Genomic DNA, 26,911 nt, shown 5'->3' on the forward strand with positions numbered 1-26,911 from the left:
CCTGCTGCTGTGGAGCAAGCTCTCCATGTTGTTGCTGCAGGCTAGCATCATTGCGATACCAAACCCACAGCGAGTTTGATAGTGTCTTTTCTCCCTCCTGCACCGCTGCTTGAAAAGCTTTTCGAGCGTTTTCAGTGTTGGACTTCCCACCATCCTGACCAGGCAAGCTCCGGGGGAGCCATCGCCACACCAATGGTGTTGGAGCTGCTGGCAGTGCCGGCGTCCATAACAAACCACCTTGTCTTTGACTATTTAACTGTAAACCGCATAATTCCATGTATAAATCCCTAAGAAATAATCTCCATGTTGCATTCACATATAAAATGGCCCATGTTGTCTTGTGCCTCTTGAGTGCTTATGCAGCCATGGGTTTGCTTGTACAATATGGTTCTACCACGGTTGGGAATGGCAGTTTCATCCCTTTGAGCAGCACCAATTCATCACGGTTGACATTGAAGGATTTTGTGGAAATGGTAGTGCTTGTCTCTTCTTGGTGGTGATGACAGATCAAAAAGCACTAGCGACTCCGCTCTTGAATTACCCCTACATCAACGTTTGGGTTGCAAACATTCTAGCAGGGAACTCTGGTAAGAACCACACTTACAATTTCATGCTCGTGCCGCAGAGGAATCCCTTGGTGAAGCCCATCGCCAAGCGCATGGTTCTCTCTCTGGCCAATATCATCCAGCAGTACCATTGTGGAAGCCCTCTCCAGGCCGTCTCCTTCACCACCTTCCTCCACTAATCTTAGTTCAAGAACATGAGAATGAGAACTTGTTTTCATTCCACTACCTTTCTTTGAAGGCTTTGAAAATCAAATCACTCCATAGCTTGTGTCATTCATGATATCTATTCTGACCAGCACTTAGAAAAAGGCTCGGCTGCCATAGAAAACCCGGTGGTTCTTGCCATGATCACCACTGTCCTGGTGGGACTTGCTCTTCTTGGCGTTTGGAGTGGAGGTATCCTTGCGATCCAGATCGAGCGGGAGCTGCATCTTGGCCAGCGCCTCCGTGAACTGCTGCATGCTCTTCATGTACATGTCCACGAACTGCTGCTGCATGTCCGGAGAGTCGCTACTGATCGATGACGACGACGCCTCCTGGCTGCTTCCACGGCACGGCGGCTGCGCTTTGCAGCTCTCCCCCAATCCATGATGATCGCTTGGAGGCCCAGAGCTCACACCGCTGCTGTCGCTCGACTGATCATGATCGTCGGAGCAAGTGGTGCCCACTTCGCTGCTCGAGGGCGAGCTGTTCTTCTCAGCTGCTCGGTGGTATTGGTGATGGTGACTGCTCGTTAAGTTCCCGGAATCATGATCCTTGCTCGAGCTCTTCGCCTCGAACAGGAGCGAGGGCCCCGTGACGATCCCACTGCTGTTGTGCGACGAGGAAGATATCTCCAGGTAGCTCGACACCAGCTGCTGATCCTCGGACGCGGCTTGCAAGTCCGGGAACTCGATCCTCTCAAACTCGCCGCCATCACCCTGCCAAGGTGGCGACTCCGACCCGGACGAAGAACTCGCGTGGCCATCCTCGAACACCTTGATGAACCCGTGCTTTTTCTTCTTCACCACGACCACCGGACCTGGCGAGCATTGATCGGCGGGCGAGGCGTGATCATCCGACGCGAGAGCTCCCTCCCGAAACGCTAAAGTGAGGCGGACGATCCCGGCCGGGGAGTGGAAGAGCTCGGTGGAGGAGAGACCGTATGCTTCCGGCTGGTCTTGGCCTTTGGAAGCCAAGCTGGAGAGAGGAACGAGCGCGAAGCCCAGGAGCTGGTCCTCGAGGTAGCTGTGAGCTCGGCTGCTCATCCACATCTCGCATTTGAGCACCGAGTTTGGGCACGTCACGGGCAGCTGGAAGCTCTCGTTGAAGACGGGGTTCTTGCCGGCCTTGGCGATCACTTGTGTGCAAACGGGCTCGGCCTTGCCGTGCGTGAAGGAGAACTTCGCGAAAACGTCCTGCTTGTCGTAGATACAAATGTTGTGGATCCCCTGCGCGTCGTGGACGCGCACCTCCAGGATCCCGCCCTGGAAGGAGCTCTGCTGCTCGTCGTGATCATCGCCCAGGGCGCTGCTGCTGTAGCTGGGAAGAGCCGCGATCATCGTAGCCCTGGAGTTTTCAGAAAGAATCACAAAGAGAAGCACAATGATCGCGAGCAAGATTTACCTTTGCTCGAAGTTCTTGGAAGCGCGATCGAGCACCGCATTGGTACCCGCATGGAACAATCCGAGAATTTATATCATGGTGGAAATGGAATGTCGAGTGTATCCACTGTGATTTTCATTCAATGGGCCATACACTCCTTGCTTCGTTCTCACGCCAGGCGCCGCCCCACCAGGGAGAAAACGTAGAAACAAAGTGATCACTGTTGACCAAGAGTGTACTAATTGACTAGAAGTTGACTTTTGTGATCTTACATGTTCTTCCAAGAAACCGAGCTATTCCTCTGAATCTAGTTGTCCCCTGGTAAAGGAGCCAGCTCGTTGCGAGCGAATCTCTCCTCGTCGAAGTAGCTGCCTCTCACTACTCTCCCACCAAAGAAACGGCCATCCAAATCCGCGAGAGCTTTACTAGCCTGGTCCGCCCGCTCAAACTGGACGAAGATCCGGACTGCCTCGGTTGGAGCGTAGTCATGCTCGGTGATCTCGAAGATCAGCACGCTTGTCACCACGCCAAACTTGCTACACTCGGACGCAACCTCTTCCTCGAGCTCGGCATCCACTTCTCCGGGACCAACCTGGAAAAGAAAGGAGAGAAAAACCACCTTGAATACATGAAACTTGGAAAGTTCTAGACATACCATGTTGCGGAGTAGAACAACACGAGTAGCCACTGGCCTTTGTTGCTGCTGCTGATTTTGTTGTTTCTTGAGCTCACCCGCATTGACGATCACTCCAGCGCGTTTATCAGTCTTTCGAGCCATCAGAGGAGTGGTGATTCCCTGCTCTTGTTTCCCCAAGCCTTGGCCTTCTCTCCATCCCATTCTCGCCATCATCCTCTGGGCAGCGGTCATTCCTCCACTGTTATTCCCGTTGCCACCACCCTGGCTTTGTTGCTGCTTGCCACCATGGCTATGGTGGCCCTCCACTTGAGACGAAGATGGTGGTGGTATGTCCGATGGCCCGGCAGCCGAGAAGGAGGAAGAGCTCCCCCGACCACCTCCGGCACTTAGCATGGCTCTTCTCTTCCAAGCCTCTTCACCGCTTATATGCACGTCTTCCTTGTGCTGCCTCTCAAGCTCCTTCTGCCTTGCCACCTCTCGCTCCCTCTCTTTTTCTTCCTCTTCCTCCCTCCGCCGCTCCATATCTCGCTTCAGCTCCTTCTCCATCTTCTTCCGCTTGCGATCGCGGCAGTACTCCTCGTAATCGTTGGGCCGAGCGGGATCATACTCGTCGATGATACAAACGGGCACCGCCACTGGCGGCGTTGGAGTAACCGCGACCGCCGCCGCTACTACTGCTGGCGTCGCCGCCACCGCCACTGGTTTCACAGTAGCCACAACCGGCGGTTGCCTGGGAGGAGGCGGCGCCTTGGCGGAGGACTGGTTGCGCAAGACGGAGGGAGGAGCAGCGAAAATACCTGCCTTTCGAAGCGCCGCTGGCGGGGTCATGAGCTTGCCATTGCCGATCAAGCTGTGCTTCTTGGCTGAATCTTCGCTCGCTGCTGCTGCTGCTGCTGCTGCTCGAGCGTCGGCATCGGCCTGCGCGGCTGCCGCCGCTGCAGCAGCCGCGGCCGCAGCCGCTGCGGCAAATGCTGTCGCTGAGGATCCCGAGGACGCCGAAGCCGATGAGGATTGAGACGGGGGAGGAAGATCGCCATAGAGCCCTCCCAGCATCCTTGAAGAACCCTAATTTCCCCTAAAAGAACAGAATATCCTCCAATTTAAATACTTAAAATGCTAACCATTTAAAAAAGGAAAACAATCTGGGCCGTCCCTTTTTCGCACCATTTTTACTAGAAAAAGGGCATAATGATGCAATTTTGTGTTCCTCTTAAGGGGAAAATGTGGCTCTTCTTTCTTATGGTTTGCAGCTTGTTACAATGCCTAGTGTGCTCCTAAAAGCAATCTGGAGGCATCTTTACCATTAGCGTTGGCCTTCAAATGTATTGGAAGGCTTGCTTTTTCATGCAACGACATGATGCTAGCCTGCTCATTCAAACTCTTGGAGGCCACTTCTCCACCTGAAGACCACCAGAGCCTTGGAGGATGAGAAGCAAAGAGGTTCTTACCTCTATTGCAATAGTTACCCGCCCTTGGCATCTTGTGCTTGCTATATGACTTTGGCTTTTGATGGAGTATTCATGTAGACTTTGGCGGGCTACTTCTCTACTTGGAGGCTGCTTGAGGTTTTTTACATGGGAAAATTGGTTGTAGTGTTTGCTGTCGTCACAGATGGGGTATTTATTTTTAGTTAAAGAAAAGAAAAAGGCTTTAAAACATTTTTACACTAGTTTATATTTGTAGCAAGTTTTAACAATTTCCTTTTTAGTTCTTTATTAATAACATTTGTTATAAGAGTTGAGAGCATGATATGTGCTGCTATAGCGCAGGAATTTATGCCACCATCATAAAATATACTTCATGTTGATGTCTGAGATTTATTCATGGGATTTTGGCTTGTTTATAGCCAAATATAGGAATTTATGAGACTTAGATGTTAGAGAGAGCTTGGAGGATATGAGTTAGCCATTTAAGTGGAATAAAAGCCATTTGAGTGGAGTATATTACTATCACTTTCACATATTTAACGTATGGTTATAATTGGCTACAGTAGAGGCCTTTTAGGAGGATTTGGCTTGTGAAGACTCATTGATTCTTCGTTACATTGTGGGCAGACCAAAATGCTCGAGAGCAGGTTACCATCTATATCTTATTGACCGCAGGCATTGGAACCTCAACGCGGAGAACATCATTCATATGCAGAACCTGGACCAGTTCGTGCTCATTGACTTCAAACATGCGTATACTGAATACGACAATGATTTTGGCGAAGTTCCAGATGCAGTCAGCCTTCAGATGGCTGGGTGGAATAGTGCAGGTCGTAACCGTGCGGTTCCTATCGAGTGGCCCTGTGCTGGCTAGCTTTGCCAACTATGCTTTCACGCTACCTCCCTCCACGCCTTAACCCGATTATCACCATTGGCTGCGGCGCTCGCCGGTGCTGCTGGTTTGCCACCTCCAGAGCTAAGTATACATCATAGATCATCCTATAGTGCTGCCTCCCAGTAGTTTCCGCTTTCAAAAGCTATAGTAGGCTACAATCTCACTTGAGTTTCAAAGTTTGGTACGGCGTTGAACATTAGCTAATCAAATCTTCCTCCAAGATGAAAGTTTCTGAGTGGCACTAATTTGACACGTAGATGTCTTTATTGGCATTGATCCAGGTGGCATTGTCAATGAGGAATTGAAGCTTTCTCTCCCATTTTCTGCCGCGCGCCTCTCCCAGATCGGTGTCCGAGGCCAAGATCCCACTCCCCACCTGGAGCCGCTACCGCAAGCACGCACCCAATCCAATCCGGGCAGTCGAGTGGCATCATCACCGTCAGCAAGGACGCCTACTCTCTCCTCGCGGACGTGGAGGATTTCTACGGCAATGGGGAGCTTGCTCATGGAGATCTAGATTTGAGCTCGATACATGCCCTGTTCGCGATCGAGTCATGGCGTTTCTGGCGAGCAGGGGGATTGAGCTGCGGCGCCCGGTGGAGGAGGAGGAGCCTCCGCCACCACCTGCAAACAAGAGAAAGTAATGGTGATGACTGCGCGATGCAATGCCGAAGTTTCTGCCGATGTTTTGCGAGGAGATCGTCTACTGCAAACATCCTACACTAGGACGAGAGTTTGCTCGCGTGGAAGAGCATCGTGATTCGTGTGATAAACGCAAACAAAAAAACCTTTTTCTAAACTTGATCAAAACATTCACTTCTAAAGATCCAATTGCGCGTACGCTTCGTCCAGCCAGCAAGATCATCTTCAATCCAAACTCTCCAACTTGGTAAGCCACCCTGGAAGTTTTCGATCCAGCTAGTCCTCCCGATACCCGTGTGAACGGTGGAAGAACATGGATGAACAGAAGCAGCGAGAATGAAAGGAAACAAGGAAGACAAGCGGGAGGAGGAAAAAGAAATACAGAAAATATAACCTAGCGTTCCACACTACTATACCGTCCCGTACTGGTTCCTCACAAGTCTCACTCAACTCTAGTCCTCCAGAGTTGTGCTGAAAAGAGAAGTTTTCGAGAGAGAGATCACACTCATGAAGTTGGTTGAACTCTTGTTCGGTCATACAAGTGTCATATGTTGCATCTGTCCCTTCCCATCGCACGTTACTCTTTGATGGCCCTGTTTCGTAGGTCCCTTTCATTCTCTCCAACTATCCTTTCTGGACACAGGATTGGACGACCCTCCTTAGTCTCCAATTTTGGTGGAGGAATTCCTTGAGGAGCTAGTCCGTGGCCTCAAAAATGTGACATTTGAGTCTGCTGAAAGTTTGTTGAGTGTCGTCACTCCAGGAAAATTGGCCTGCTCAAATGATATCCATCAATGGTGGTGTAGTGTTCTATAAACTTTCGGAGGTAATTGCAGAATCCCAAGAACACGCGGAGTTGTTTCATTATAGAAGGTGCTGGCCAGTTTCAAATCGCTTCCAATTTTGTTGGATCTGGTTTCATCTTCCCAGAAGCTAAGGTATTCCACCTTGTGCTTGGTGAATGGACATTTTGCGAGCAGTGGAAAATCCTCCAGCTGCTGTAAGACAGTGTCCAACTTGTAAAGCATGGAGTTGAAAAGGTTATTCATCATCCCTTGAAAGGTGGTGGGGGCTTTGGTGAGCCCAAATGGCATCAAACTGGTACAAACCACAATTGTCAAGGTCAAAACCTACTCGCTGCCGATAAAGGGGCAGGAGTCAATATATAATGGAAAAGGAAAATGTACAGTAAGAATGGCCATAGCCAAGAGCAAAAAAACGAGAATCAAGTAAACGTAGCCTACCTTCACCTCCTTAGCCAATTAGTCAACTCATAACACTAGTGAGTTTGGAAAGCCATCTTTTTTGATAATATCCCAATCTCAGATCAAACTTAGAGAAATATGCCACCTTGCCAAGCTTGTCAATTAAGTCTTCGATTTTGGGAATCAGAAATTTACCTTTGATTGTCACTGTATTCCACCCTCGGTAGTCCACACATAAATGCCAGGAACATTGAGTACAAGGAAGATTGGTCCTCGATGGTTCATGAGCTCCTTTATCATCCCATCCACCTCTTCATGGCTGAGCCTCACAAATAGCTTGCAAACAAATGTGGTGTATGACTCCTGTTGAAGTGCTGGCCTCATGTCATGTAGGAGTCATGAACCTGAGTGAAGTTCTTATTCCACGGCCAACTTAAACGGAATATTCTGCCTCTAATACCATGTTAGAGCCTTAAAAAACTCTTCTGGCTCTGCTTATGGGAGGATTGGTCGTTTGCTTGGGCCACAGCTTCTAACATATAGCAATCAATGTGGCAGCCAATCAAACAATAAACCTTCATTGTATTTTGAGGCATCATATGTGCCACAAGGGTTAACAGTAGTGCTAGCAAACGAAATCACTGCATAAGTATTTGGTGTAGGCTAAGCTCTACCTTGTTTTCTTAAGAAAGCTTAATGAAGGTGGGCATCCATCTCTTGCAAAGCCTGATGCCACAATATGTCAAACAGTTTACTGTATCTACTATATCTAATGCAGAAGGGTCTTCAAAGGTTATAAAAACCAGTGAGATTATCAATATGAATAGATTTTTTCTTGCTCTTGTGGTGCATGCTCAAAAATGCACTTTGATTAAGAATGGTGATGTCTGGGGAGGGGGATTGAGAAAGAGTTTAAGAATCCATAAATAAATGGCTAATAACCCATTACTTGTCCAATGAGTTGTTAAATTCAAGTATGATTAAGTAAAAACTAATATGATAGGTGAGAACTTTGGAGAGGGAATTTAATTGAGACCAAAGCAAAGATGGTTGGATAGACAAAGTAAGTTAATATATTGGAAAGGAAAATTTATAACTTATACAAATCTAGACAAATAGGCAATATAACTAAACTGGACTAACACATACGAAAGTCTCTTGGAAAACATAGTAAACTAATATTTAGCAAATATTGAGGGATTAAACTCAATATCATAAGGGTTCTTAACACTAAAAAGTGCAAGCCAATAACATAAATTTATTATCACTATCTCAAGTATACTTGACTAAATGATAACTTCCTTAGTGCCTTTTTAGTTTAAGTGCACATGTGTTGATAAGAAGATTAAAAGGACTCATTGATAGATAACTTTTGATACCTACAATTACATTTGTGATAAGCATATACTTATTAGTAATTTGTAATGCTATAACAACTGTTTATACATAATAAAAAAATATATTAACAAATCAATCCTTATATTGACTACAAAAAAAGCATGAGAAAAATAATTCATCTCTTCTTCCTCATAATTTATATTAGCCAATTCATCAACCATTTCAGCTTCACCACTACTATCCTCCTTTATAACACTAATACAAGATCTTATTTTATACTTGTTAAGACATTCTAATGACTTATGTCCTACCTCTCTATAATGGAAGTAATGACTCACACAATAAGTTTCACTAAGAGCAAACTTTATAAATTGTTATTGCTTAAACCAATTAAAAGGAGGAGTAGAAGGATTAAGACCAGATGAAGCAATTGGTGGATGCCAACAACCATTTTTATTAACTATTGCTTGTAAACTGAAATTTCCCTTCCACACTTTCACTTTGTTTATTTTTAGAATTTAGAATTATTGATATTATTTCATGAACAACTGACTAAAGGCAACTTGTTAGCTTGCCTCTTCAAAATCTTATTGCAAAAAATTGAACCTAAATTTTTTATGAATTAACTCTTGACATCTTTATTACTTATATTTGTAATCATAATGTATTTATGAGCAAATGTGTTGATTTAGTATATAAGGTCCTCATGCTACTTTAATTATCACAGCTCTACATGAAGATCCAATAAATATTCCTTATGAATACGAGTTCATATCTTAGTCTAACTTCTAATTTACCCTTTTACAATTTAGTACCACCAAGTTTTGGTATGATCAATGAAGAAAAACTATATATACACCTTTATATAATCATCTATGTTTACCACTATTAAGTAGTTTTTCATATTATACTCAATCTTCCAAAACTTGATAGTCCTCTATATTTATGAAGTTTGGGTGGTTTTGGGGACTTTAATTTTTAAATTTGTTTAAATTGAAGGTGGTTGCAAAACTTTATTATCCTTAAAACTTGAAAAAAAAGTCTAGTTACTTAGGTCCATTTATTTATTTGTCTCTACTTCTTTCTTTCTTTTTTTTTTGTTCTCCTTCTTTACTTGTGAACTTTTTTTTGTAAATTCTTAATCTCAATTAAGAGTTTCTTCCTCTTGATTTGCTTATTTAAAGGTTTTAGAGTCATTAGCATAGTTTTGTTTTGTCATCTATGTCTTTATCAATAAAAAAAATATGTATACAACATTTTTACTAATGGTATAATTGAAATTGCTAAGACAATTCCTCTAATACCAAATGTATCACACCTAAATTTGTAGTTAAACTTCAAGCCTATTGCACTACATAACAAGGGAGTACACACTTAAATATATTATAAACACTATTTAGCCCTTACATGCAAAATGGTGTCATATAATTTTAACATACAACATAAGGAGGTAAGTATCCCATTGACTATCATGGGATGGAATTTGGTCTTAGACTTAAATTGAATATATAAAGAACAATGTAGCCCAGTGGGCTAAATTAATATTTTATGTGATTGGCTATGTTTCTAACCATTATCTTTATTAAACATTTGAAACCCCTTGTTAGATTGTGAATTTAAATATGGAAATAACACTATGGCATTCAAAATACTCTCTACATTTTGAAGATATGCTTCTTTAGCAAATCTAAGCACTTTCTATAAATACATGATAAGACTGAAATATAACCAATATATGAGCAGTAGACATAGTAAGATATTATTTAATAATATTGAAGGACTAAACTCAATATTGTAAGGGTTTTAAACACTAGTTAATGCAAGCCAACAAATGAATTCCTCTAACCATGTCAAGTATGTTTGATTAATATCATTTAAAAATTCCATCTTTAGTCAAGTATACATGGCTAACTTGGGTAAAAACTAACAAAGGAAACCAAGAGTATCCACCTCATGCCATCATGCTAGTAAAGAGAGAATGTCCAAAAGGACTAACTAATAAATATTTTTCAATGCCCAAAATTATATTTACAATAACTAATATGCCACACTCCAACATATAATTAAAAGACTTCACCTTTTCTACTACTTCATATTACAAAAATATTGTAAAAAGTGTTTTTCATTCAATTATATAGGTTGAAATCATTGTATTATAAGACACTACAGCATGCAATTGTATCCAGTCACCAAGTTTAGAGCTTAACCATTACAAGCATACAAAGCAAGCATCATGGAAAAATTACTAGAGCATTATGGAGTCTGATACATAGTCAATAGAAATTATGATATTTATTATATTATAGAAACAATTATAATGACTCAAAAGTAGTGGAGTAATGTGACTATTTGGATGTTCTCTAAGATGACAACACCAAAGAGAGAATAAAAAATTAAGTGAACAATTATGAGAGATGAATACAACCTAGTGGTATCTCCCAAACTAGGGTGACGTCGAGTTGCGGCTTATCAAGCCTCTTGGGGACAGGCCTTTCGACCTGTTTCTGGCACTCTTTCGCAAGGAAAAAGCCATTACCGACCATCTTAGGCAAGCTGGGGCATGCCCTCAATTCTCGATAAACATCCACCTCTATAGTGAACGAGTTCCGGAACATCTGCTTGAGAGCCAGCGGCTCCTCACTAACACCACGCTGTAAACGGCAGCTGGCGACATGTAAAGCTGCTGAACGATTTGTAAACTAAAGCGCCCCGTGGAAGATGAGAAATCGGCTGTAGATAGAGGGCCAAGGTAACCCCATACCTGGAAGGGTTCCTTTCTCTTGCCCAGTCCCGGTCTCTGTTGCCCAAGGTCAGACTGTCCTCCATGGACTATGAGAGTCGAAGGCACTACAACAAAAACCTGGGCAATCTGTTGAATAGGCAGCGGCAGCGGCTGCCGACGTAACCAGATCGCTCCTCGCTCCTCTGGAAGAAGACCTTCATAGGGTTTTACAGAAAGGAAGCAGTTTGGAGAGGGCTGTCAAGCCAATTCGCCTCCCGAAGGATTTCATGAAAATGTAGCGTAGGCACTGTCAACATGAAATACCATCAACTTATTGCACTGGCGAAACTTTCACTTAAAGGTGCTAACGTTATTGAGGCCTCTCTGCAGTTACTACTGTGGAGGCCTCGACCTTTTCCTGAGGAAATATTGGCTGGTGGATGGATTTTGTAGCGGACAAAGCCGCGGCCATGGAGACGGGCATGAGGCAAAAGCCCTTGCTCTGGAGGAACTGCAGTGCGCTGCCCATGCTCTCGTCCATGAGCCGAGCTGCCTGCCGCTCCAGGCTCGCCAAGCTCTCTGCCGAAGCGCCATTGCTCTGGCTCAAGCTCGTAGCCATGGCACTGGAATAAGACTGCCATAACCAAAGAGCTTGGTTAGAAGAAGTTTCAGAATTATAACAAACCTCTGGAGGTGGCTGGGACCCTGAGCTTCCCATGCGACACATTGAGAATATCTGGCAAAGGAACAAAACAAACCATTGGGTATATGAGGTGACCGAAAGATAGTTTTCACAAACCTTTGATTGGAGCTGGAGGAATTTTACGTACTCGATTATCTCATCCAGCATAATCGCTTTGTCGGTCTGTGGCACCCAAAGCGTTTCCATGACATATGATTCCATATACAGACTATATACCTTGTTAGCATTTGGTACCAATCCTTGCAGCTCCTTCATCCTTTCCGCGATTCTCTCCCTGCGTTGCTGGAAAAAAGAAATCACAAGATCCACAAGCTCAGCGTAAAAACTCTCTCGATGTACGATCAACAAGCTAAAGGACAAAGCTGGCAAGGATCTTAACTCGCTCGGCAATGCTGTGAGGGTCGGTGGCTTGGCCCCGGCGAGCACGAACTCGAGGCCTCGGAGCTCCAGAAATTGGAGCCATAGGGGCAGGCTGAGCGCTTCTATACGAACCTCGCGATGGAGCCTACAAATCGGCAAGAGTTTTCCATCTTAGAGTTTTAGAGGAAGATCAAACTTACTGCTTGAATTTGAGGCTTCTGCTGGCCCAATCCATAAGCACTGAACACACTACTCGCTCCTTCCCTGTGCTGCTAAGAAAGAAGAAACCAAGAAACCATGAGCAGCAATTCCCAATGAACAATCGACTCACCATTCTCAAGTTTGAGGGAATGTTTCCAGCGCTGCGGTATCTCGAGGAGAACATGCCAGCGTTGAGATTGAACAAATCTCCAGGCCTGAGCTGCTGCTGGAGGTCCCCTATGAAAGGCTGCTGCTGCTGCTGCCATAGCCGAGAGGAATCGCCAAAGCTTCCATGGGAGGGAGAGTTGAGAGAAGCCATGACCGAGTTTGCCTCGCCCGGGAGGAGCATGGGGAAAGGCGAGGAAGAACATCCTTGGTTGGCCATGATGTTGCAGTTCACGCCGATTCCTCCTCCTCCTCCGCTAAGCTGCAAGCCAGAATGATCCAGCAAGCTTTGCTGCTGCTGGCTGTGGAGGAAGGAGTCCACATACGATCCAGCTTGCGACTGATCCTGGCACTCTTCTGTAACTGCTGAGTGATCCTTGGAGTCCCCAGAGGCTCCCGGTTGATCAGGCGCTGCTCCGGATGGTGGATTGATAAACTCGAGCTGGTTCCTCAGGCCACCGATATCCGACCACGACGGCATGTTGAGAATCTCCAGGATGTCGTCCATGAGTGACTCCGGAGTGGAAAACAAAGCAGAGCAAGGATACGAACAAGAGGGTGACTCTCCAGCGCTCGCCAAGATGAGGACGATGCATAAAGTTGAGTAGGAGTTCTTTCTTTCAGTAGAAAAGAACTCTTTGGTTCAGTATACTAGGAGGAGCTAGCGAGCCGACTTTCTTTTACTCCTGACACAAAGAGAGAGTGAGAGTGAAAGAGAGTTAGTTTTGCAAGACAAAAAGAATGTGTTGGGAGATTTCTCTTTGGCAGTATATCTTAGAGATCACGTAGTATGGAGGCTCTCTAAGCCGCCTAATAGAGTGGCAACCGTTAAAGACAAGCTTTCTAGACGCTTAGAAGTTGGAGAAAAACACTATACCTCTCTCTCAAGTGTTTGTCCAAAGCACCTGGAAGAAAATGCCAAGAGCTTTGTCCTCGTGCTAGAGTTCTAGGCCACCCTTACAGCCTTGACTTTGGCTCCTCGGCCCTGCAACAAACAAACAAAAGCAAGAAACACAAGGAGAAAAAAGAGGATCAATTGAACACGCTGTCTAGTGATAAGTTGCGAGCGATCAGAGATAGAGAGGAATCGCCCAAGTCGATTGACAAAACTTGGAAGCTCCAGAGAGATTATGAGTCGAGCTTTGGATGGGCGTGTTATACCTCTCAAAATCCCTTGCGCGGCTGCAAGAATTCCTAGCAAATCTCCATCTCTTCGTGTGAAGTGGACATCATCCCACCCAGGCCTCTCCCAATCACTGGAAAATGGAACATTCCCCCCGTGGACATATTGCGAAGTAGCAGTAACAGTGCTGTACCAGTACAAGCAAGCAAGAGTTTCTTTAAGAAAAAAGAAAGCATTGAAGAAAGAAAGGAAAGAGGGAAAGCAATGCAAAGCTGTGTGTGTAGTATCAAAAGCCGAGAAGGGCAGTGCAGTCAACCATGGGGGCCACGATAACAACTTTTGTGATGCGGCACAAAGAAGGAAATGGAGAAATCCCAAAACCCCTCCTCCAAAACAATCACATTTAATCTTCTAATTTGCAAAAGTTTGGAGATGCGATCGAAGGGTCGGAATTGAAAAGCGTCCAAGAAAAAGCAAAAGGTGGCAGCACAATCCAGTCGTCCACGCAAGGTATTAGGTTAGTGACGGCCCGTCGCGCCCGTCAGCTTTCCCCGCGTGCGCGGGAGTGACGTTTCGGATGACGTTGGAAGGTCAACCACACGAAAAAAGATTCTTCTTCTCCTTTTACTTTTTGCTTCCCATTCAAACCAAGCTATACAAAATGCGATAGTAGTTTTTTTCGATTTCTTGTCGATTCCAATCAAGCAAGCGGCAATAGGGAATATTTATAAAACTCGTAGAAGATCGACCCACTTCGATTCCATCTCTCTTGGGCGAATCTTTCCGCGCCACCAAAACTTTTTGGATCTTGTCCAACGTATTTACAAATGGCCAGGCCTGCACACAACGTTTTCCACTGTCAAACCAGAAGATCACACGAACAAAGAAGAAAAAAGCGAGAAAACAATCACTCACCTTGGCTCACAGCAAAGCCCAACGCCACCACCACCACCACTGCGTGTTGCTTTGGCCGCAACTCCTTCCCGTATCATCGGCTCAATCAGTTCGTCTTGCTCTTGGGAGACTTGATGGACGATGGCTGCTTGATTCCCTCGTTACTCTTGTTGCTAGAGCTGTCCATGATCGCCTCCTTGGCCTTCCCTGTGGCGGCATTGTTCGCGGAGCCACTTCTATCGGTGGCGACCGTCACCGATGCGTCCGTGTACTGCTGTTTGTCACCGGAGCCGATTGCCTGGAGCGCGCTGAGCGGGACTTTGCCGCTCGCCGTGGCCAGAGAGATTGGCATGAGGCAGAGGCCCTTGCTCTGCAAGTACTGCATCGCAGAGCCCATGTCCTCGTCCATGAGCCGTGCCACTTGACGCTCGGCGCTGGCGAGACCGTCGTGGGAGATCCCCGTGCTGCGGCTGAGCGTACTCGCCAGTAAGCTGTTTGCTCCCTGGAACATGAAACGTAAGAACAGCAGCAAAAGAAAAGTATTTCTTTTACCTCAGATGGTAAGTCTGCCACGAGAGATGGAACAGCTGCCGCACTTCCAAGCCGGCTCATGCTCAAAACCTGCGGGTATACATTCGCATTCGAAGCTTCTCGAAATGAAAACAAAGAAAGCGCCAACCTTCACTTGCAGCTGCAGAAATTTCACGTAGTCTACAATCTCATCCAGCATCGAGGCCTTATCCGTCTGGGAAAAACATACAAAAAGATAAGCACCACTAAACGATGCTGAGTATATAAACCTTGTTAGCATTTGGCACGAGGTCTTGCAAAGCCTTCATCCTCTCTGCGATTCTTTCCCTACGCAACTGTACTTAAAACAAGTTTAGTCATCCAGAAAAAAAAAAAAAAAAAAAAACAAGGAGCGACAGAGATGATTATACCCTCTCCGCAATGCTGTGAGGATCAGTCGCCTGACCGCGCCTAGCACGCACACGAGGCCGAGGAGCCCCACCAGCGACAGGATTTACAGGCTGTGGCTGCGTACTCGCTGCTTGAGGCCTGTATGCTTGGCCAGACTGTGGCCCCGGAGCACTGGTATTCACCTGCAACTCGCAAGCTTTTCGAACAAAACCACTATGACTCGAGAGGCTCACCTGTTGCGAAGGCGGGACGGGCGCTCTAGGCTGAGGAAGCGAAGGATAGACGTTAAACATGGTTCCTGGCGTTCCATCCCGGGCTTGACCCTGCACCGCTTACGTTAGCATAACCAGAGACGAAGTTGCAAAGTTCGCATCATCTTCGCACCAGTTCCTCGCCGCCACGGAATCCTCTGCCGTAGACATTCCCCCCGTTGGAGTTCGTGAACATCTCTAGCGGCATGCCTCCAATGAACGGCTGGCGCCACGAGGGCGATAGAGCTTGGCCAGCTTCAGGCCTCGGTGGAGCACTCCCGACGAGTGTCGAGCCTACGGGAAGTCCAATCGGCACGTCCTCTAGCCTGTGGAGCAAAGGCTCGGAGCCTTGCGAGCCAACCATGTCGAGGCTGGAGGATGCTCGTTCCATAAGCTGTGATATAGAGCCCTCCGAGAGCATGCTCCGCTGCTGCTGGAGCTGTGCGAAGAGAAAGGCGTCGTCCACCATATCACCAATCTGAGGATCCGCGGCCACACTGTCCTGCTGCATTCCCTTTCCCTGCTTCTCGGCCCCGAGGTTGAGCAGTCCGGAAAGCTCTGACTTTGTCAACTTGGAGGTGTCAATGCCGAATTCCCAGTTCCTCACCCCCAATTCCGACCACGACGGGATGCTCAAGATGTTCTCCAGAAACTCCATGTGTTCTTTCTCCTCCTGGTTCAGCGGGGCCTGAGAGCTGTCGACGCTTTTCATCACACTTTCTTCCGGCGGGGACTCCTGCTGCATTCCAGTCGACTGAAGGGAAGGAGCGAAAAAACAGACTACTTGACCATCCCTGCTGCTGGAGGAAGATCGATTCCAATATTCTCAAGCCGGAATCTCCCAGGGAAATGTGGCTGCAATAAACGAGAATCCGTCAAAGAAAGTTTTTCAAACTCCAGGAAATCTCGTTGGCGGTTCAATAATTAGCTTAGACTGACGTAACAGTACGTTGGCAAGCAAGCAAAGCAAATTCCAAGACAATCCAGGGGAGGAAGAGCTCTAGAAACTCGCAAGAAACCGAGAGAATTACCAATCGGGCATCGCCCGGCGAGAAGGAAACAACCCAAGACAAGAGCCCAACAAAGAATCCCAGCTGCCCAAATCCAGGAAATCCCAAAACCAGGGGACTGAAGATCGGCAAACGTACCTGGAGCTCCCAGATCCGCAGCGCAATTGTCCCGAGAAGCCGCTGCTAGCAAGAACACCGCTTCTTTCTCTTCCTCCACAGTCGTCCCCCTCCTCCAAACCAAATGGCGGTGCGCTCGAGAGACCTCGGGGGGGAGAGAAAGAAAAAAACTCTTCCCTTCTCTACGGGGTCGCTGAGAGCGCACGGATGTCGTCCATCCCAGAGCCACCAACGGTCCCGGTTGTGCCAGGCACACGAGTTACGCGGTGGAGCATCCGGAACGTTGGGTGCGGGGGATCGACGGCCCAGGCTGCAACCACATTGTAGTCAATGGTTGTAGAAATGGCAGGGGCTAAATGTAGAAAGTACATTGATTTACCGCAGGGCGTACCACCAACTTTTTTGGATTAAACTGGGAGGAATAAAAGCGATCCCTGCAAAAAAGCATCCGGTTACTACGCACAAAACTACAACCGTTCGAGAACACTCAACAGAAGATCATATCACTCCACAGGAATATAGCCATGGCTGGCGCCACTAAACAGGAGCTAAGCCAAGGATTTGGACGCTAAAAAAGAAAAAAAAAAAGAGAAACCAAAAGCTCTGGACGAGCTAGCCAGGCATCTGCCGCGCTAGGCTTGTGTGACGAGAAACAATGATTTTTTTAAGATGCAAGGAGCAAGGAAGCGAGAGCAAGCAGGCAAATCTATAGAGCAGCTTACCTGAGCTGGAATTCTTTTGCGTGGGCTCCATGGATGCACAGACCGCATGCGCATTCTAGGATTGCGAGCGGGACCCAAGTTCTCTCCCCCTTCACATGCCCTGTCCAAAACAAACAAGCAGTACTCGAAAAGTTTAGCGCGAGCAGTAGAGATCTGTCAGCAAAACCAAAGGACGAACAGTACAGACAGGAAGACAAATTCGCGACGGATACCTTTGCTTCAAGGATGACACTTGTAAAGCGGGGTCTAGAGATGCCGTCGCGAGCCCGGAAGGAGAAGAAAAAGTGAGACACCCGCGGCTTAGTCCACTTGCAAGAATCGAATCGAATAGAATAGAACGGAAACCGGAGCGGAGCCGAGAGATGGATGGATTGCCATGGGGGTCAACTAGCAAGGTAGGGAAAAGCAAACTTGTTAGTGGCAGACAAAGGCTGGTATGTACTTGAACAGTCTTACTTTTTCTCCTGTCATCTCAGTATTGAAAAGAAAAAGCGAACCTTGTGCCGAGCAACATCCAATGAGACAACCGCGTACGGCATATAGGAATTTTCCAAGGGCCGTGATCTCCGGGAACCTGCGCAAGTTCACATGGCGGGGTCAACACAGCGAGCAAGTCTGAATAAACTTGCGGGCGAAAAGACGCTTTGAAACGCTTTGCACATAACGAACCAACTATCCTTCCTCCCCGAGAGCGAGCAGCATGATATTTCCTGACAATCATGAGTCCAGATAGTGGAGCCGAAAATAAATCAACGAAGAAAAAAAATTAGTTACCAAGTATCGCGTGCGAGCGGCTTGGGTCCCGACGATAGCAGTGATGTCAGCCAGCTGATGAAGAGTAAGCATAACAAAAGTGGTCAATATCAATCAAGTGTTGTTAATTCAGAAAGCGTTACCTTTCGGGATCGCGAGTAAATGTCTCTTACAAATCCAAGAACAAGGTGTGACTTGCGAAGTACAGCTGCGAGTCGGCTTCCAAAGCAGTTTTATTGAAAAACAAGATGTTTCAACTCGACGGAGGCAGAGAATGAAATTCTACAGCGAGTGAAAACAAAAAACTCCCTACCTCCACATGGGGTGACGATTTTCAGGTGCAAACCCGAGCATTTCCAGGACTTAATAGCGTCTCTGACATTATCCAGCCCTGGAAAGCATAGAACTTTAGTACCTCTTCGTCAACCACAATGTTTTACCTGTTTTTCGGCATCGAGTTTGAAATGTTCATAGAGGGGAGATATGTATTTGCAGCTTTCTTGATACGCTCCTTCGGCAGAAGAACATTTATCAAAAATGTTGACAAACAATTGGCCCTGCATAAAGTTACTGATATCAGAAAGCAAAGACCAGAATATTCAACACACTCACATGAAATGCTGCTCGAAGGACGTCATCACCGTTGGCTCTTTCCTTTAGAACAACATAGGTGCGCTGACGTTTAGGATTGTAGCTTACAAGGTAGTTTTCCCCCTGGAAAGAGAAAGCGAGAAAGAGAGTGTGTGTGTGTGTCATTCGATACTGTGAATAAAGAAGGCACCTTAAATAAAGAGTCTATGTACTGGTAGTCTTGAGGAGCAGAGAAGGCATCAGATACCCGTGCGCCTGAAGAAACTTCCCACGGTCAGCAAACAGCATCCAAAAACTAACAGAAGGGGTACCTAATTCTAGTTTCTCTAGTGACCATTGCGGACCAACGATAATTCGCTCTCTCTCATTTGCTTCAACCAAACCCGGAACTTTCCCTGCAGAGGAAAAATGTCAAACAAAAGTGACTTCCAGACTTGAAATACCTGTCTCTAGAAAAGTGTCGACAGCAATCCCGAATCTGTGCCGGTTCAATGTTGGCAGCTGAATTGCTTTCACCTGCATTGGAGTGTTGAGGCAGCCGAAGGCGCAGAAAAGAAAACAATACCTCTCGAAAGGAACTGTAGACGTATCCAAAAGCCAACGCACTAAATGGAGCAAAGACAGGAAAATTTTTGGACATCAGAATTCCCATGCCAGTACCTAGCTAAAAAGTAGCGTGTTAGCAAACTACCAGTCCTTGCAACTCGTTCTCATACCAGATCCGCAATGTTTCCGATACACTCTCCTTTTGCAGTTATGTCTCCAATGTTTTCTCGACGCGCAAAGGCCTTGTATATGGGTGCTCGAGTCGAAGTAGACGCCACTGCAGCAACGTTCTGCAAAAGAAAAAACAAGCCTCTTGAGAAGAAATAATAAAACAAGGTAAGAACACCTTTCCAATGTTAGCTATACAAGCCAGAGGGAGAAAAAATTGTGGTGTGGCAGATGTAGCTAGTTCCAGTGCCGCAGCTAATTGCATTAAGACATCACCAGCAAATCGAATCTGTAAAAGACTCACGAATCAGAGAACTAAGCACGAGAGCAAACGCATAACCTGCTTAAGGTGACAATCGAACTTCTTTCCATGCCGAGCAAAAATCATTTTTCCGATTCGGCCAGCACCATCCTGAGAAATGAAGTGAAGTCCGTTTTAGAACTACGTCAAAGTTTTGCATAACACAGCACCGACCTTGACAACCCAGTTTACAGCGATGGCCGAAGACGAAGCTCCATTCCGGACACCAAGAGCATGAAGCAGCGACCGGGTCGTGAAGACGCCCATGGCACCTCCAAAGAAATACTGGACGAAATCAGCACTGTCGTCTAAAACACGATCCAAGCAAGAGCTTTTACCTGGAGGCATCGCCATTGCATGTAAGGCGTGTAGCACGGAAGAACACTGTCCGGAAAGCCTTCCGGCACGACATGCGATCGCACAAAGTCCATAATCTCCTGAAGAACAAGGTGAAAAAGAGAGAGAGAGAGAGAGAGAGAGAGAAAAGCGATGCATGACTCACCGCAAGGGCGCTTTGGTGTGGAAACAATTTCTCGCTCTGTAAGACCTGCCCCTTTGCAACGTATTTCCATTGCACGTCTCCGATTCTCTCCAAGCACAGTGTGGAGCGAGTGGCTCTAGCATCGGCAATCCTCGCGGCTGTGCCGCCATCGCTAGCGCACTGCCCTCCTCCCAAGCCCTGCATTTGCTACCTAGGAGCGCCTCCGAGCTCTCAATCTCGTGTCGTCCGCTCCCCGCCCTAGCTTAAAAGCAGCCTTATAAATATTACCATGTAATGAGATTTTGTCCATTCATGGTCTACAGTCAAAAGAATCGAGCAACGCCATGCATAGTAAACACCTACCACGTAGAACTTATTAGATAGTGTGACTATACAAGGGGATTCTTCGATCGATTGATTGTCCAATGCCGGTGGTAGTAACTTGGAGCACTATGCTCAACAAGGATGTAGCGAAAAGTAAAAACTTTTTGCAAAAGTTATTGGGTCGGAGTATGACTTATTTACTTCAAGACACACAATAGGGTCACACTCTACAACCCAACAAGTTAACAATTTAGTTTTCGCCACACTGTTTAAATAAGAAAGACTCAGCAACGCTTGGGCACGTGGGAGAAGTGTATTGCCCTAAGCTTTGCCCTAGCTAAAGTAAACGAATAGTTAATTAAACACAGCATATTCTATAGGTGCATGCAATCATTTGTAAATCGAAAACAATGTAACAAAATCAGAGTGGCGCAGCGGAAGCGTGGTGGGCCCATAACCCACAGGTCGGAGGATCGAAACCTCCCTCTGATAGTGCTTTTATCATTTTTTAAAAACAATCCAAGAAAACTTGCTATTACGATCTTGATTTTACGAAGATCCTCTGTGAATCGAAAACAACGAGTAGAAGTTGTGCGTCGAAATTCAATACTGTTTGCCGCAGAATATTCAAAGTCGTCGTAAATTACTATTGTCTACCGTGTTTGGCCATGGCGGCTTCCCTGGTAGCAGCTCCAAGTGGGCGATATCCATTTGCGATTGGGCGCCTTCCAAATCGTAATGCACGGTTCCAACCAGCTCCAGATGTCCGATTTCCATCGCCAGTTCCAATTGGGCGATTCCAGCCAGCTCGATTTCCACCAGGTGGGCGATCGAGGCTTCGCGTCTGGGCGGCTTACAAGGTAACGCTGGTGACCCCTGAGGGCGAGAAAGTGCTGAGCGTGCCCGAGGATTCCTACATTCTGGATGCCGCGGAGGAGCAGGGCGTGGAGCTGCCCTACTCGTGCAAATCGGGGGCGTGTTCTTCTTGCGCGGGCATGGTGAAGCTGGGCGAGGTGGATCAGAGGGACCAAACGTTTCTCACTGATCTCCAGGTGAAACAAGGCTACGTTCTCACCTGTGTGGCATACCCGGTCTCGGATTTGGTCATTCAAACCCACCAGGAAGAGAAACTCTACTAAAGTTCTAAGACCATGATCCAACTTTGGAGATGATTGGATTTACGTTATTCGCAGAGCTTTGCTCCTGCCAAAAAATTTGCACAAAGTGTTGTTGTTGGAGTCATGCACAAAACACTTACAAATCAAAGAAGAAAGAGACCATACAAACTTTCCTTCATGGCCGATCCATGCTCTTGAGCTCCTCGGACGACAATTCCTCCCCTCCAGTCCCCCAGTTCCTGACGTCTTCGATCATCTTCACCACATTTCTCATCTTTGGTCGATCCCCTGGCAGCGTCGCCACGCACACCAGCGCAATCTGAAGCATCTCCACCATCTCCTCCTCCGAGAACCTCAAGATCCCCTGGTCGAAAACCTCCTCCGTCCACTCCTCCCGGACAACCGACTGGACCCATCGCGGGAGATCCAGCATCTCGCCCGAGTGATTGCTCCTCCACGGCGCCTTCCCCGTGAGAATCTCCAGCAGCACCACCCCAAACGCGTAGACGTCCGACTGCTGCGTGAGCTTCCTGGTGGCGGACAGCTCCGGTGCCCGATAGCCCACCGGGCCCAACGCCGACTCGGACCCCGGCCCCAGCATCTGGGCGATGCCATAGTCCGCCACCCGGGCTTCCATAGAGCGCGAGAGGAGAATGTTGGAGGATTTGATGTCGCCGTGCACTACTTGGCCCCCCAGCGACTCGTGCAAGCAAGCGATCCCTCTCGCGGCGCCAAGCGCTATCCGGAGGCGCATGGACCAGTCCAGAGATATCGACTGTTGTGTCTCACCACCTTTTGAAGGAAAACTTAGTATACAAAGACGAGGAGAAAGAAATCCGGGTTGCTTACCATGAAGCTGCGCCGCTAAGCTTCCCATTGGGATGAACTCCGTCACCACGAGCTTCTCCGTCTTGGAAAAGTAGTAGGCTCTTGGGACGTGGAGATTTTGATGCTCGATCTCTCCAAACACCGCCATCCTCTTCTCAAACTCTTTGCTTCCCAGCTCAACTCCTTTGATCCTCTTGACCGCCACCATTTGCCCGTCCTCCAGCACCGCCCTGTAGCTCGTCCCAAGGCTCCCCTGCCCCATCATCTCCGCCGATGCCCGCAAGAGATCCTCCAGGCTAAAGTTGTTCTTACTCGTCTTGAGGAAGACCAGTTGCCCGGCTTGAGCCTCGGCGCTCTTGTCCGAGCTCGAGAACTCCCTCGTGAAATCGTCGGAGCTGCTCACCTCGGCCTTGGGCTTGGGACTCCGGGCCGAGGCTGCCGATATCTCCCGCTTGTGCTGCTTGTGCCAGTAGCACAGCATGAACAGTGTCGTGAGCACTGCCAGGAAGGCCACATCGCCAATGACGAGCGCAAGAATTGCGCCAAGACTAAGTCGTCTCCCCGGCTTCGTTTGAGTTGGCGCTGCCGGCCTACTTGGAGTTGGCTCTGGAGATGCCGGGGCGGAGCAAACAAATCCCAGAGGCCTCCCACAAAGATCAAGGTTGCCCGAAAAATCCTGTGGTGGAAGCTGCGCGAGAGTCTGTGGGATTTGTCCGCTAAGGCTGTTGTTGGCGACGCTGAAATCCACGATGGAGCTGCCGCGCTGGATTGCCGGAATTTTACCTGTGAAGGAGTTGTTCTGGACGAGAAAAATCTTGATGCGTGGAAGGCCCTCTAGAGACTGCGGCAAGCTTCCGTTGAGGGTGTTGTAGGAGAGATCGACGCGGACCAAGCGAGGCCAGGACTGGAAATCCCACGTAATCGGGCCCGTGAATCGGTTCCTTTGCAGCACCAAGCTCCGGAGCTTCCTGCATTTGATGAGATCGCCGGGAAGTGGCCCGGAGAGAAGATTCGACCTCAGACTGAGAACCATGAGCTCGTCCAGGGATCCAAGAACGCCGGCAGGGACAGCTCCGGAGATCCCCACGCCCGGGAGATTGATCTTGAACACTCTTTCCCGAATTTCACTTACACTGCCGTTGGAAGACCCGATCGTGGCGTTGATGCACGTAATCCCTTGCCAGCTACAAGGATCCCGCTGCGTGCTCCATCCAAGAAGATTGGAGGGGTCCGTGGCATTGCGAAACGCGACCAACGCGCTCAAATCCTGCTCCAGCATGGCGGCATCCGCGAGAAAAATCCCAGATAACACCAGCGCTGCGCACAACAAGCCGCATCGACAATACATTTCCAAACCCAAGAAACTCCAAGAATCAAGACGCCGCGCCGCCTCTTCTTCCTGCTCTTGCGATCCTCGCGACGAATATCAGATATTTCCCTGCCGGATCGCTGTCTCATTTGCAAGGGAAGGCGCTTGGAGAGCGATCCAATAGCTTTCTTGGAAGAACCCTAAACCTTAGAAAGAGCTAGACCCGCACATAGCCGCGTTGTCGCTTAACTGCTGGAAAGCTGGAGGTCCGCCAAATGTGGAGTAACGTTAAAAGTCATCAAAATTTCACTATTACTAACTTTTGGCGGAGCTCCGCTTGTCGCGTAGCTAGGAGAAATCGCAACGGGCCGGCCGGCCACGCGTGACGCGCCTAATTCAAATTGGCGAATATCCTTACCGTTGACAAGAATATACTACACGATGGCGCGAAAAGATTAACAAGCTTCAGAAGATTATATAAGCTCTAGATTTCTTCTCTAAGATTATGGGGAATTCCTCTTTAGATTATAGCGACCATCTAGAACTCTTCTCTAGATTATAGTGACCATCGATAGCACCCAACTGGAACTCATCCTTTCGACCAAACCAGTAGCGCAGGGACGAAGAATTAGTTGCTCTATCCATCCAAAATCCTATAATCCTCCTCTAAAGCGCCCCATTCTCTCTTCTACATGAAGGACATGACGAACGAGTGGAGCGAATTGATGTCCCTGCGCTCTGATGGATACTTGATGAACTTCGTGCTGTTCTTGGGGAAGAAGAGGATCGTCGGGAACGTCGTCATCATCAGCTCTTGCTGGCACATCATCTTGTTCACACCATCGGCACGGAACTTGGCAATCTGGAAAAGAAAAATCGATCATGTTCTACTCTGCGGAAACAACGCGATTTTTACTTACGTAGACTGGTGTGCCTTCGAGCCTCGTGGCGAGTTCCTTGTATGCGGCATCCATGGCCTGAAGAGAAGGGAAAAAGGATCAAGAATGTGAGAACATCGAGAAAGAACTTGTAAAGAGAAAACGGGATACCTGGCAATGTGGGCACCAGGGGGCGTACAGGCACACGACGCCGGACTTTTCACGCGACGTGGTCTTGCCGAGAGCTCGCATTTCTTCACGACTGAATTTGATGATCGACGGATTGTTGTAGAGATCACCGCCGAATTCTTGTTGCCTACGGTAAGGCCGGACGTTGTTCATGTTGCCCTGATAGTATGAGAGAACAATGTTCAGCTTTAACTTTCACAGATCAAAGAGAAAGAAGAACTTGCCTTGTTGATACCCAGCTCCTTGGAGTTGGTTTCCTCCCACCACCACCGTCCCTCTCGCTCGTGCTGCCATGGGAGGATTGATCTCGTGCAAGGCTCACATCCGATCGAAGCGAACCCCTGCAAAATACATGAAGCAAAATGGAAAAAGAAAGCAAAATCACCTTTGTATGAAGTTCATTGATCGGCACGTTCATGTTCGTGAGAAATCTCCAGATCTCATTATGCGACATACTCGCCAGTGGGTTCCATTTCAGCAGAGTTTCTGGACCATCTCGGCCATCAAAAGATGGATCAATCTGAAAAACACAACAAGAGAAAATTAGAAACAAAGAGGATTTCGCAGAGCTTCCTTACCTGGACAACAGGCAATTTTCCACGAGAAACTGGGAGTTGGTCCCGACGCTGGCCAGTGATCCAGGAGCGAAGGCCTTGCAGCTTCTTCGACAAAGGCCTGATCCTGCGAATGTTGCAGCACTCTTCGTGTCCGTCCTGGTAGAAGGAGAACATCCCTTTGTCTTTGGTCAACTTCTCAACTTCTCCAGCGTCCGGGAAAACATATTCTATTTGGATGTTGTAATGCCTCTCAACTTCGGTGAAGAACCGGTACGTCTCAGGATTCATCCTTCCAGTATCCAGCGTGAACACTCGGTATGGTCGCGCGGATTGATGCGCAATCTCAATGAGCGCGACATCCTCAGCTCCACTGGTCGAAAAGAGGAAATGCAAATGAGAGACTACTTGCAAAGCAGTCGCAAAAAGACGTACCCAAAAGCGATGGCAATGTCATTGCCATACATTCCCAACGCACGATCCATGATCTCCAAGGGAGAACAGGTGTTCATCTCTTCCGCCAGCTTCTCAGGATCAAGCTCGATTTCTCCAGACTCTGAAAGAAAAACAATAAGATGAGCTTCTGAGACAGAAGATAACAAACTTACCAGCTGGAGGTGGCTTAGCGGGCTGAAGAGCCTGTTGAGCTGGAGTGAGAATGGGTTTGAGTGGAACTTGCTCAGGCTCCGCTGCAACTTCAGCACTAGCCACCGCGCAGTAAGCTCTCATTGATAGACCTCCTTGCCTGGGAAGCCATACTCGCGAGCTGGACTTAAAAGTCGACTGGAGACTCGTTTGTTTGAGACCAGAGCCTGTAAAAACGCACATGAATAACAAAAATCACTTAAAAAAACGCACAAGAAAAAAAAAAGCATCTCGAGACCACAAACACACAAGAACATCAAGAACAACAAACAACAAAAAGGATAAACCCCAAATTCGCATCTACATTTGCTCTTCTTCCTCCTCTAAAACCCTCACACTTAAACCCTATACCCTGGCATTCCCTCGAGCATACCTGACGAGACCAAGGGCACGCTGCAGCTCGCGGCGGGCCATGAGACGGCCTCCATGGCGGCGATGCGAGGCGACGGCGGCGGCGGAGTGGCAGCGGCGCCTCGAGCAGGAGGCGATGGAGTGGCGGCACCGCCTACTGCTGCCGCTCGAGCGGCGGAACGAAGGGCAGAGGGCGCTAGAGGGATCCTCAACCGCAGCATTATCGCCTAAACCAAACCAAGGAGGAAGAGACAGTAGCGCCGTGGCTTAACCCAATGCCAATCAAAATGGGAGAAAGCGACTATAGGGTTTTAGGGGTTTTAGCCCGAGATATTATCTAGGGTTCTTACGCTTTTAATCTCGGCCGTCCACCGCCTGGATCCACGGCCAGG

General features: G+C 47.6%; 8 protein-coding genes and 1 non-coding gene across 13 annotated transcripts; 2 read left to right on the forward strand and 7 right to left on the reverse strand.

Moving 5' to 3' along the window:
* Positions 1-801: 801 nt before the first annotated feature.
* Positions 802-2,272, reverse strand: LOC9638007. The gene is made up of 2 exons (XM_024667732.1): positions 2,172-2,272; positions 802-2,114 (listed from the first exon to the last, which is right to left on the reverse strand). The coding sequence occupies exon 2, from the start codon at positions 2,105-2,107 to the stop codon at positions 866-868; it is 1,242 nt and encodes a 413-aa protein (XP_024523500.1). The 5' UTR covers positions 2,108-2,114; positions 2,172-2,272; the 3' UTR covers positions 802-865.
* Positions 2,273-2,373: 101 nt separating this feature from the next.
* Positions 2,374-3,844, reverse strand: LOC9638015 (DNA-damage-repair/toleration protein DRT111, chloroplastic). Its single transcript, XM_024667731.1, has 2 exons — positions 2,806-3,844; positions 2,374-2,742 (listed from the first exon to the last, which is right to left on the reverse strand). Exons 1-2 carry the CDS (start codon positions 3,838-3,840, stop codon positions 2,458-2,460), a joined length of 1,320 nt encoding a protein of 439 aa, XP_024523499.1. The 5' UTR covers positions 3,841-3,844; the 3' UTR covers positions 2,374-2,457.
* A 7,475-nt stretch (positions 3,845-11,319) lies between these two features.
* Positions 11,320-13,788, reverse strand: LOC112343731 (transcription factor bHLH66-like). 3 transcript variants are annotated; one of them, XM_024667724.1, is made up of 9 exons: positions 13,607-13,788; positions 13,323-13,430; positions 12,411-13,131; positions 12,280-12,351; positions 12,099-12,224; positions 11,936-12,001; positions 11,816-11,881; positions 11,702-11,752; positions 11,320-11,650 (listed from the first exon to the last, which is right to left on the reverse strand). In XM_024667724.1, exons 3-9 carry the CDS (start codon positions 12,951-12,953, stop codon positions 11,387-11,389), a joined length of 1,188 nt encoding a protein of 395 aa, XP_024523492.1. In that variant the 5' UTR covers positions 12,954-13,131; positions 13,323-13,430; positions 13,607-13,788; the 3' UTR covers positions 11,320-11,386. The 3 variants fall into 3 exon arrangements, with proteins under 3 accessions (XP_024523492.1, XP_024523493.1, XP_024523494.1); XM_024667725.1 differs by having other exon boundaries at positions 12,280-12,348; positions 13,323-13,788; XM_024667726.1 differs by having other exon boundaries at positions 13,323-13,788.
* Positions 13,789-14,221: 433 nt separating this feature from the next.
* On the reverse strand, positions 14,222-18,403 carry LOC9638016. 2 transcript variants are annotated; one of them, XM_002994133.2, is made up of 15 exons: positions 18,380-18,403; positions 18,258-18,311; positions 17,981-18,193; positions 17,696-17,870; positions 17,484-17,583; positions 17,131-17,195; positions 16,783-17,071; positions 15,768-16,489; positions 15,617-15,706; positions 15,404-15,565; positions 15,263-15,328; positions 15,142-15,207; positions 15,015-15,083; positions 14,484-14,964; positions 14,222-14,405 (listed from the first exon to the last, which is right to left on the reverse strand). In XM_002994133.2, the coding sequence occupies exons 8-14, from the start codon at positions 16,377-16,379 to the stop codon at positions 14,569-14,571; spliced, it is 1,461 nt and encodes a 486-aa protein (XP_002994179.2). In that variant the 5' UTR covers positions 16,380-16,489; positions 16,783-17,071; positions 17,131-17,195; positions 17,484-17,583; positions 17,696-17,870; positions 17,981-18,193; positions 18,258-18,311; positions 18,380-18,403; the 3' UTR covers positions 14,222-14,405; positions 14,484-14,568. The 2 variants fall into 2 exon arrangements, with proteins under 2 accessions (XP_002994179.2, XP_024523496.1); XM_024667728.1 differs by having other exon boundaries at positions 17,940-18,193.
* A 48-nt stretch (positions 18,404-18,451) lies between these two features.
* LOC112343732 (protein root UVB sensitive 6-like) lies at positions 18,452-20,590 on the reverse strand. Of its 2 annotated transcripts, none has more exons than XM_024667729.1 (13): positions 20,345-20,590; positions 20,181-20,279; positions 20,017-20,127; positions 19,882-19,953; positions 19,720-19,830; positions 19,544-19,663; positions 19,393-19,491; positions 19,271-19,343; positions 19,139-19,222; positions 19,018-19,082; positions 18,849-18,950; positions 18,677-18,793; positions 18,452-18,627 (listed from the first exon to the last, which is right to left on the reverse strand). In XM_024667729.1, exons 1-13 carry the CDS (start codon positions 20,525-20,527, stop codon positions 18,571-18,573), a joined length of 1,293 nt encoding a protein of 430 aa, XP_024523497.1. In that variant the 5' UTR covers positions 20,528-20,590; the 3' UTR covers positions 18,452-18,570. The 2 variants fall into 2 exon arrangements, with proteins under 2 accessions (XP_024523497.1, XP_024523498.1); XM_024667730.1 differs by having other exon boundaries at positions 20,017-20,114; positions 20,345-20,524.
* Positions 20,591-21,067: 477 nt separating this feature from the next.
* Positions 21,068-21,139, forward strand: TRNAM-CAU. Its single transcript has one exon. It is a non-coding gene; the product is annotated as a tRNA-Met (tRNA).
* A 134-nt stretch (positions 21,140-21,273) lies between these two features.
* On the forward strand, positions 21,274-21,885 carry LOC9638017 (ferredoxin). Its single transcript, XM_002994124.2, has one exon. The coding sequence runs from the start codon at positions 21,316-21,318 to the stop codon at positions 21,784-21,786; it is 471 nt and encodes a 156-aa protein (XP_002994170.1). The 5' UTR covers positions 21,274-21,315; the 3' UTR covers positions 21,787-21,885.
* A 42-nt stretch (positions 21,886-21,927) lies between these two features.
* LOC9638008 (probable inactive receptor kinase At2g26730) lies at positions 21,928-24,201 on the reverse strand. Its single transcript, XM_002994134.2, has 2 exons — positions 22,615-24,201; positions 21,928-22,557 (listed from the first exon to the last, which is right to left on the reverse strand). The coding sequence occupies exons 1-2, from the start codon at positions 23,939-23,941 to the stop codon at positions 21,941-21,943; spliced, it is 1,944 nt and encodes a 647-aa protein (XP_002994180.2). The 5' UTR covers positions 23,942-24,201; the 3' UTR covers positions 21,928-21,940.
* Positions 24,202-24,391: 190 nt separating this feature from the next.
* Positions 24,392-26,828, reverse strand: LOC9638285 (5'-adenylylsulfate reductase 3, chloroplastic). Its single transcript, XM_002994135.2, has 9 exons — positions 26,542-26,828; positions 26,132-26,335; positions 25,959-26,079; positions 25,548-25,896; positions 25,355-25,489; positions 25,194-25,310; positions 24,952-25,128; positions 24,823-24,879; positions 24,392-24,764 (listed from the first exon to the last, which is right to left on the reverse strand). Exons 1-9 carry the CDS (start codon positions 26,738-26,740, stop codon positions 24,591-24,593), a joined length of 1,533 nt encoding a protein of 510 aa, XP_002994181.2. The 5' UTR covers positions 26,741-26,828; the 3' UTR covers positions 24,392-24,590.
* Between the last annotated feature and the right edge of the window lie 83 nt (positions 26,829-26,911).

The sequence above is a fragment of the Selaginella moellendorffii genome, unplaced genomic scaffold (genome assembly GCF_000143415.4).
Source record: "Selaginella moellendorffii unplaced genomic scaffold, v1.0 SELMOscaffold_190, whole genome shotgun sequence".
NCBI lineage: Eukaryota > Viridiplantae > Streptophyta > Lycopodiopsida > Selaginellales > Selaginellaceae > Selaginella > Selaginella moellendorffii.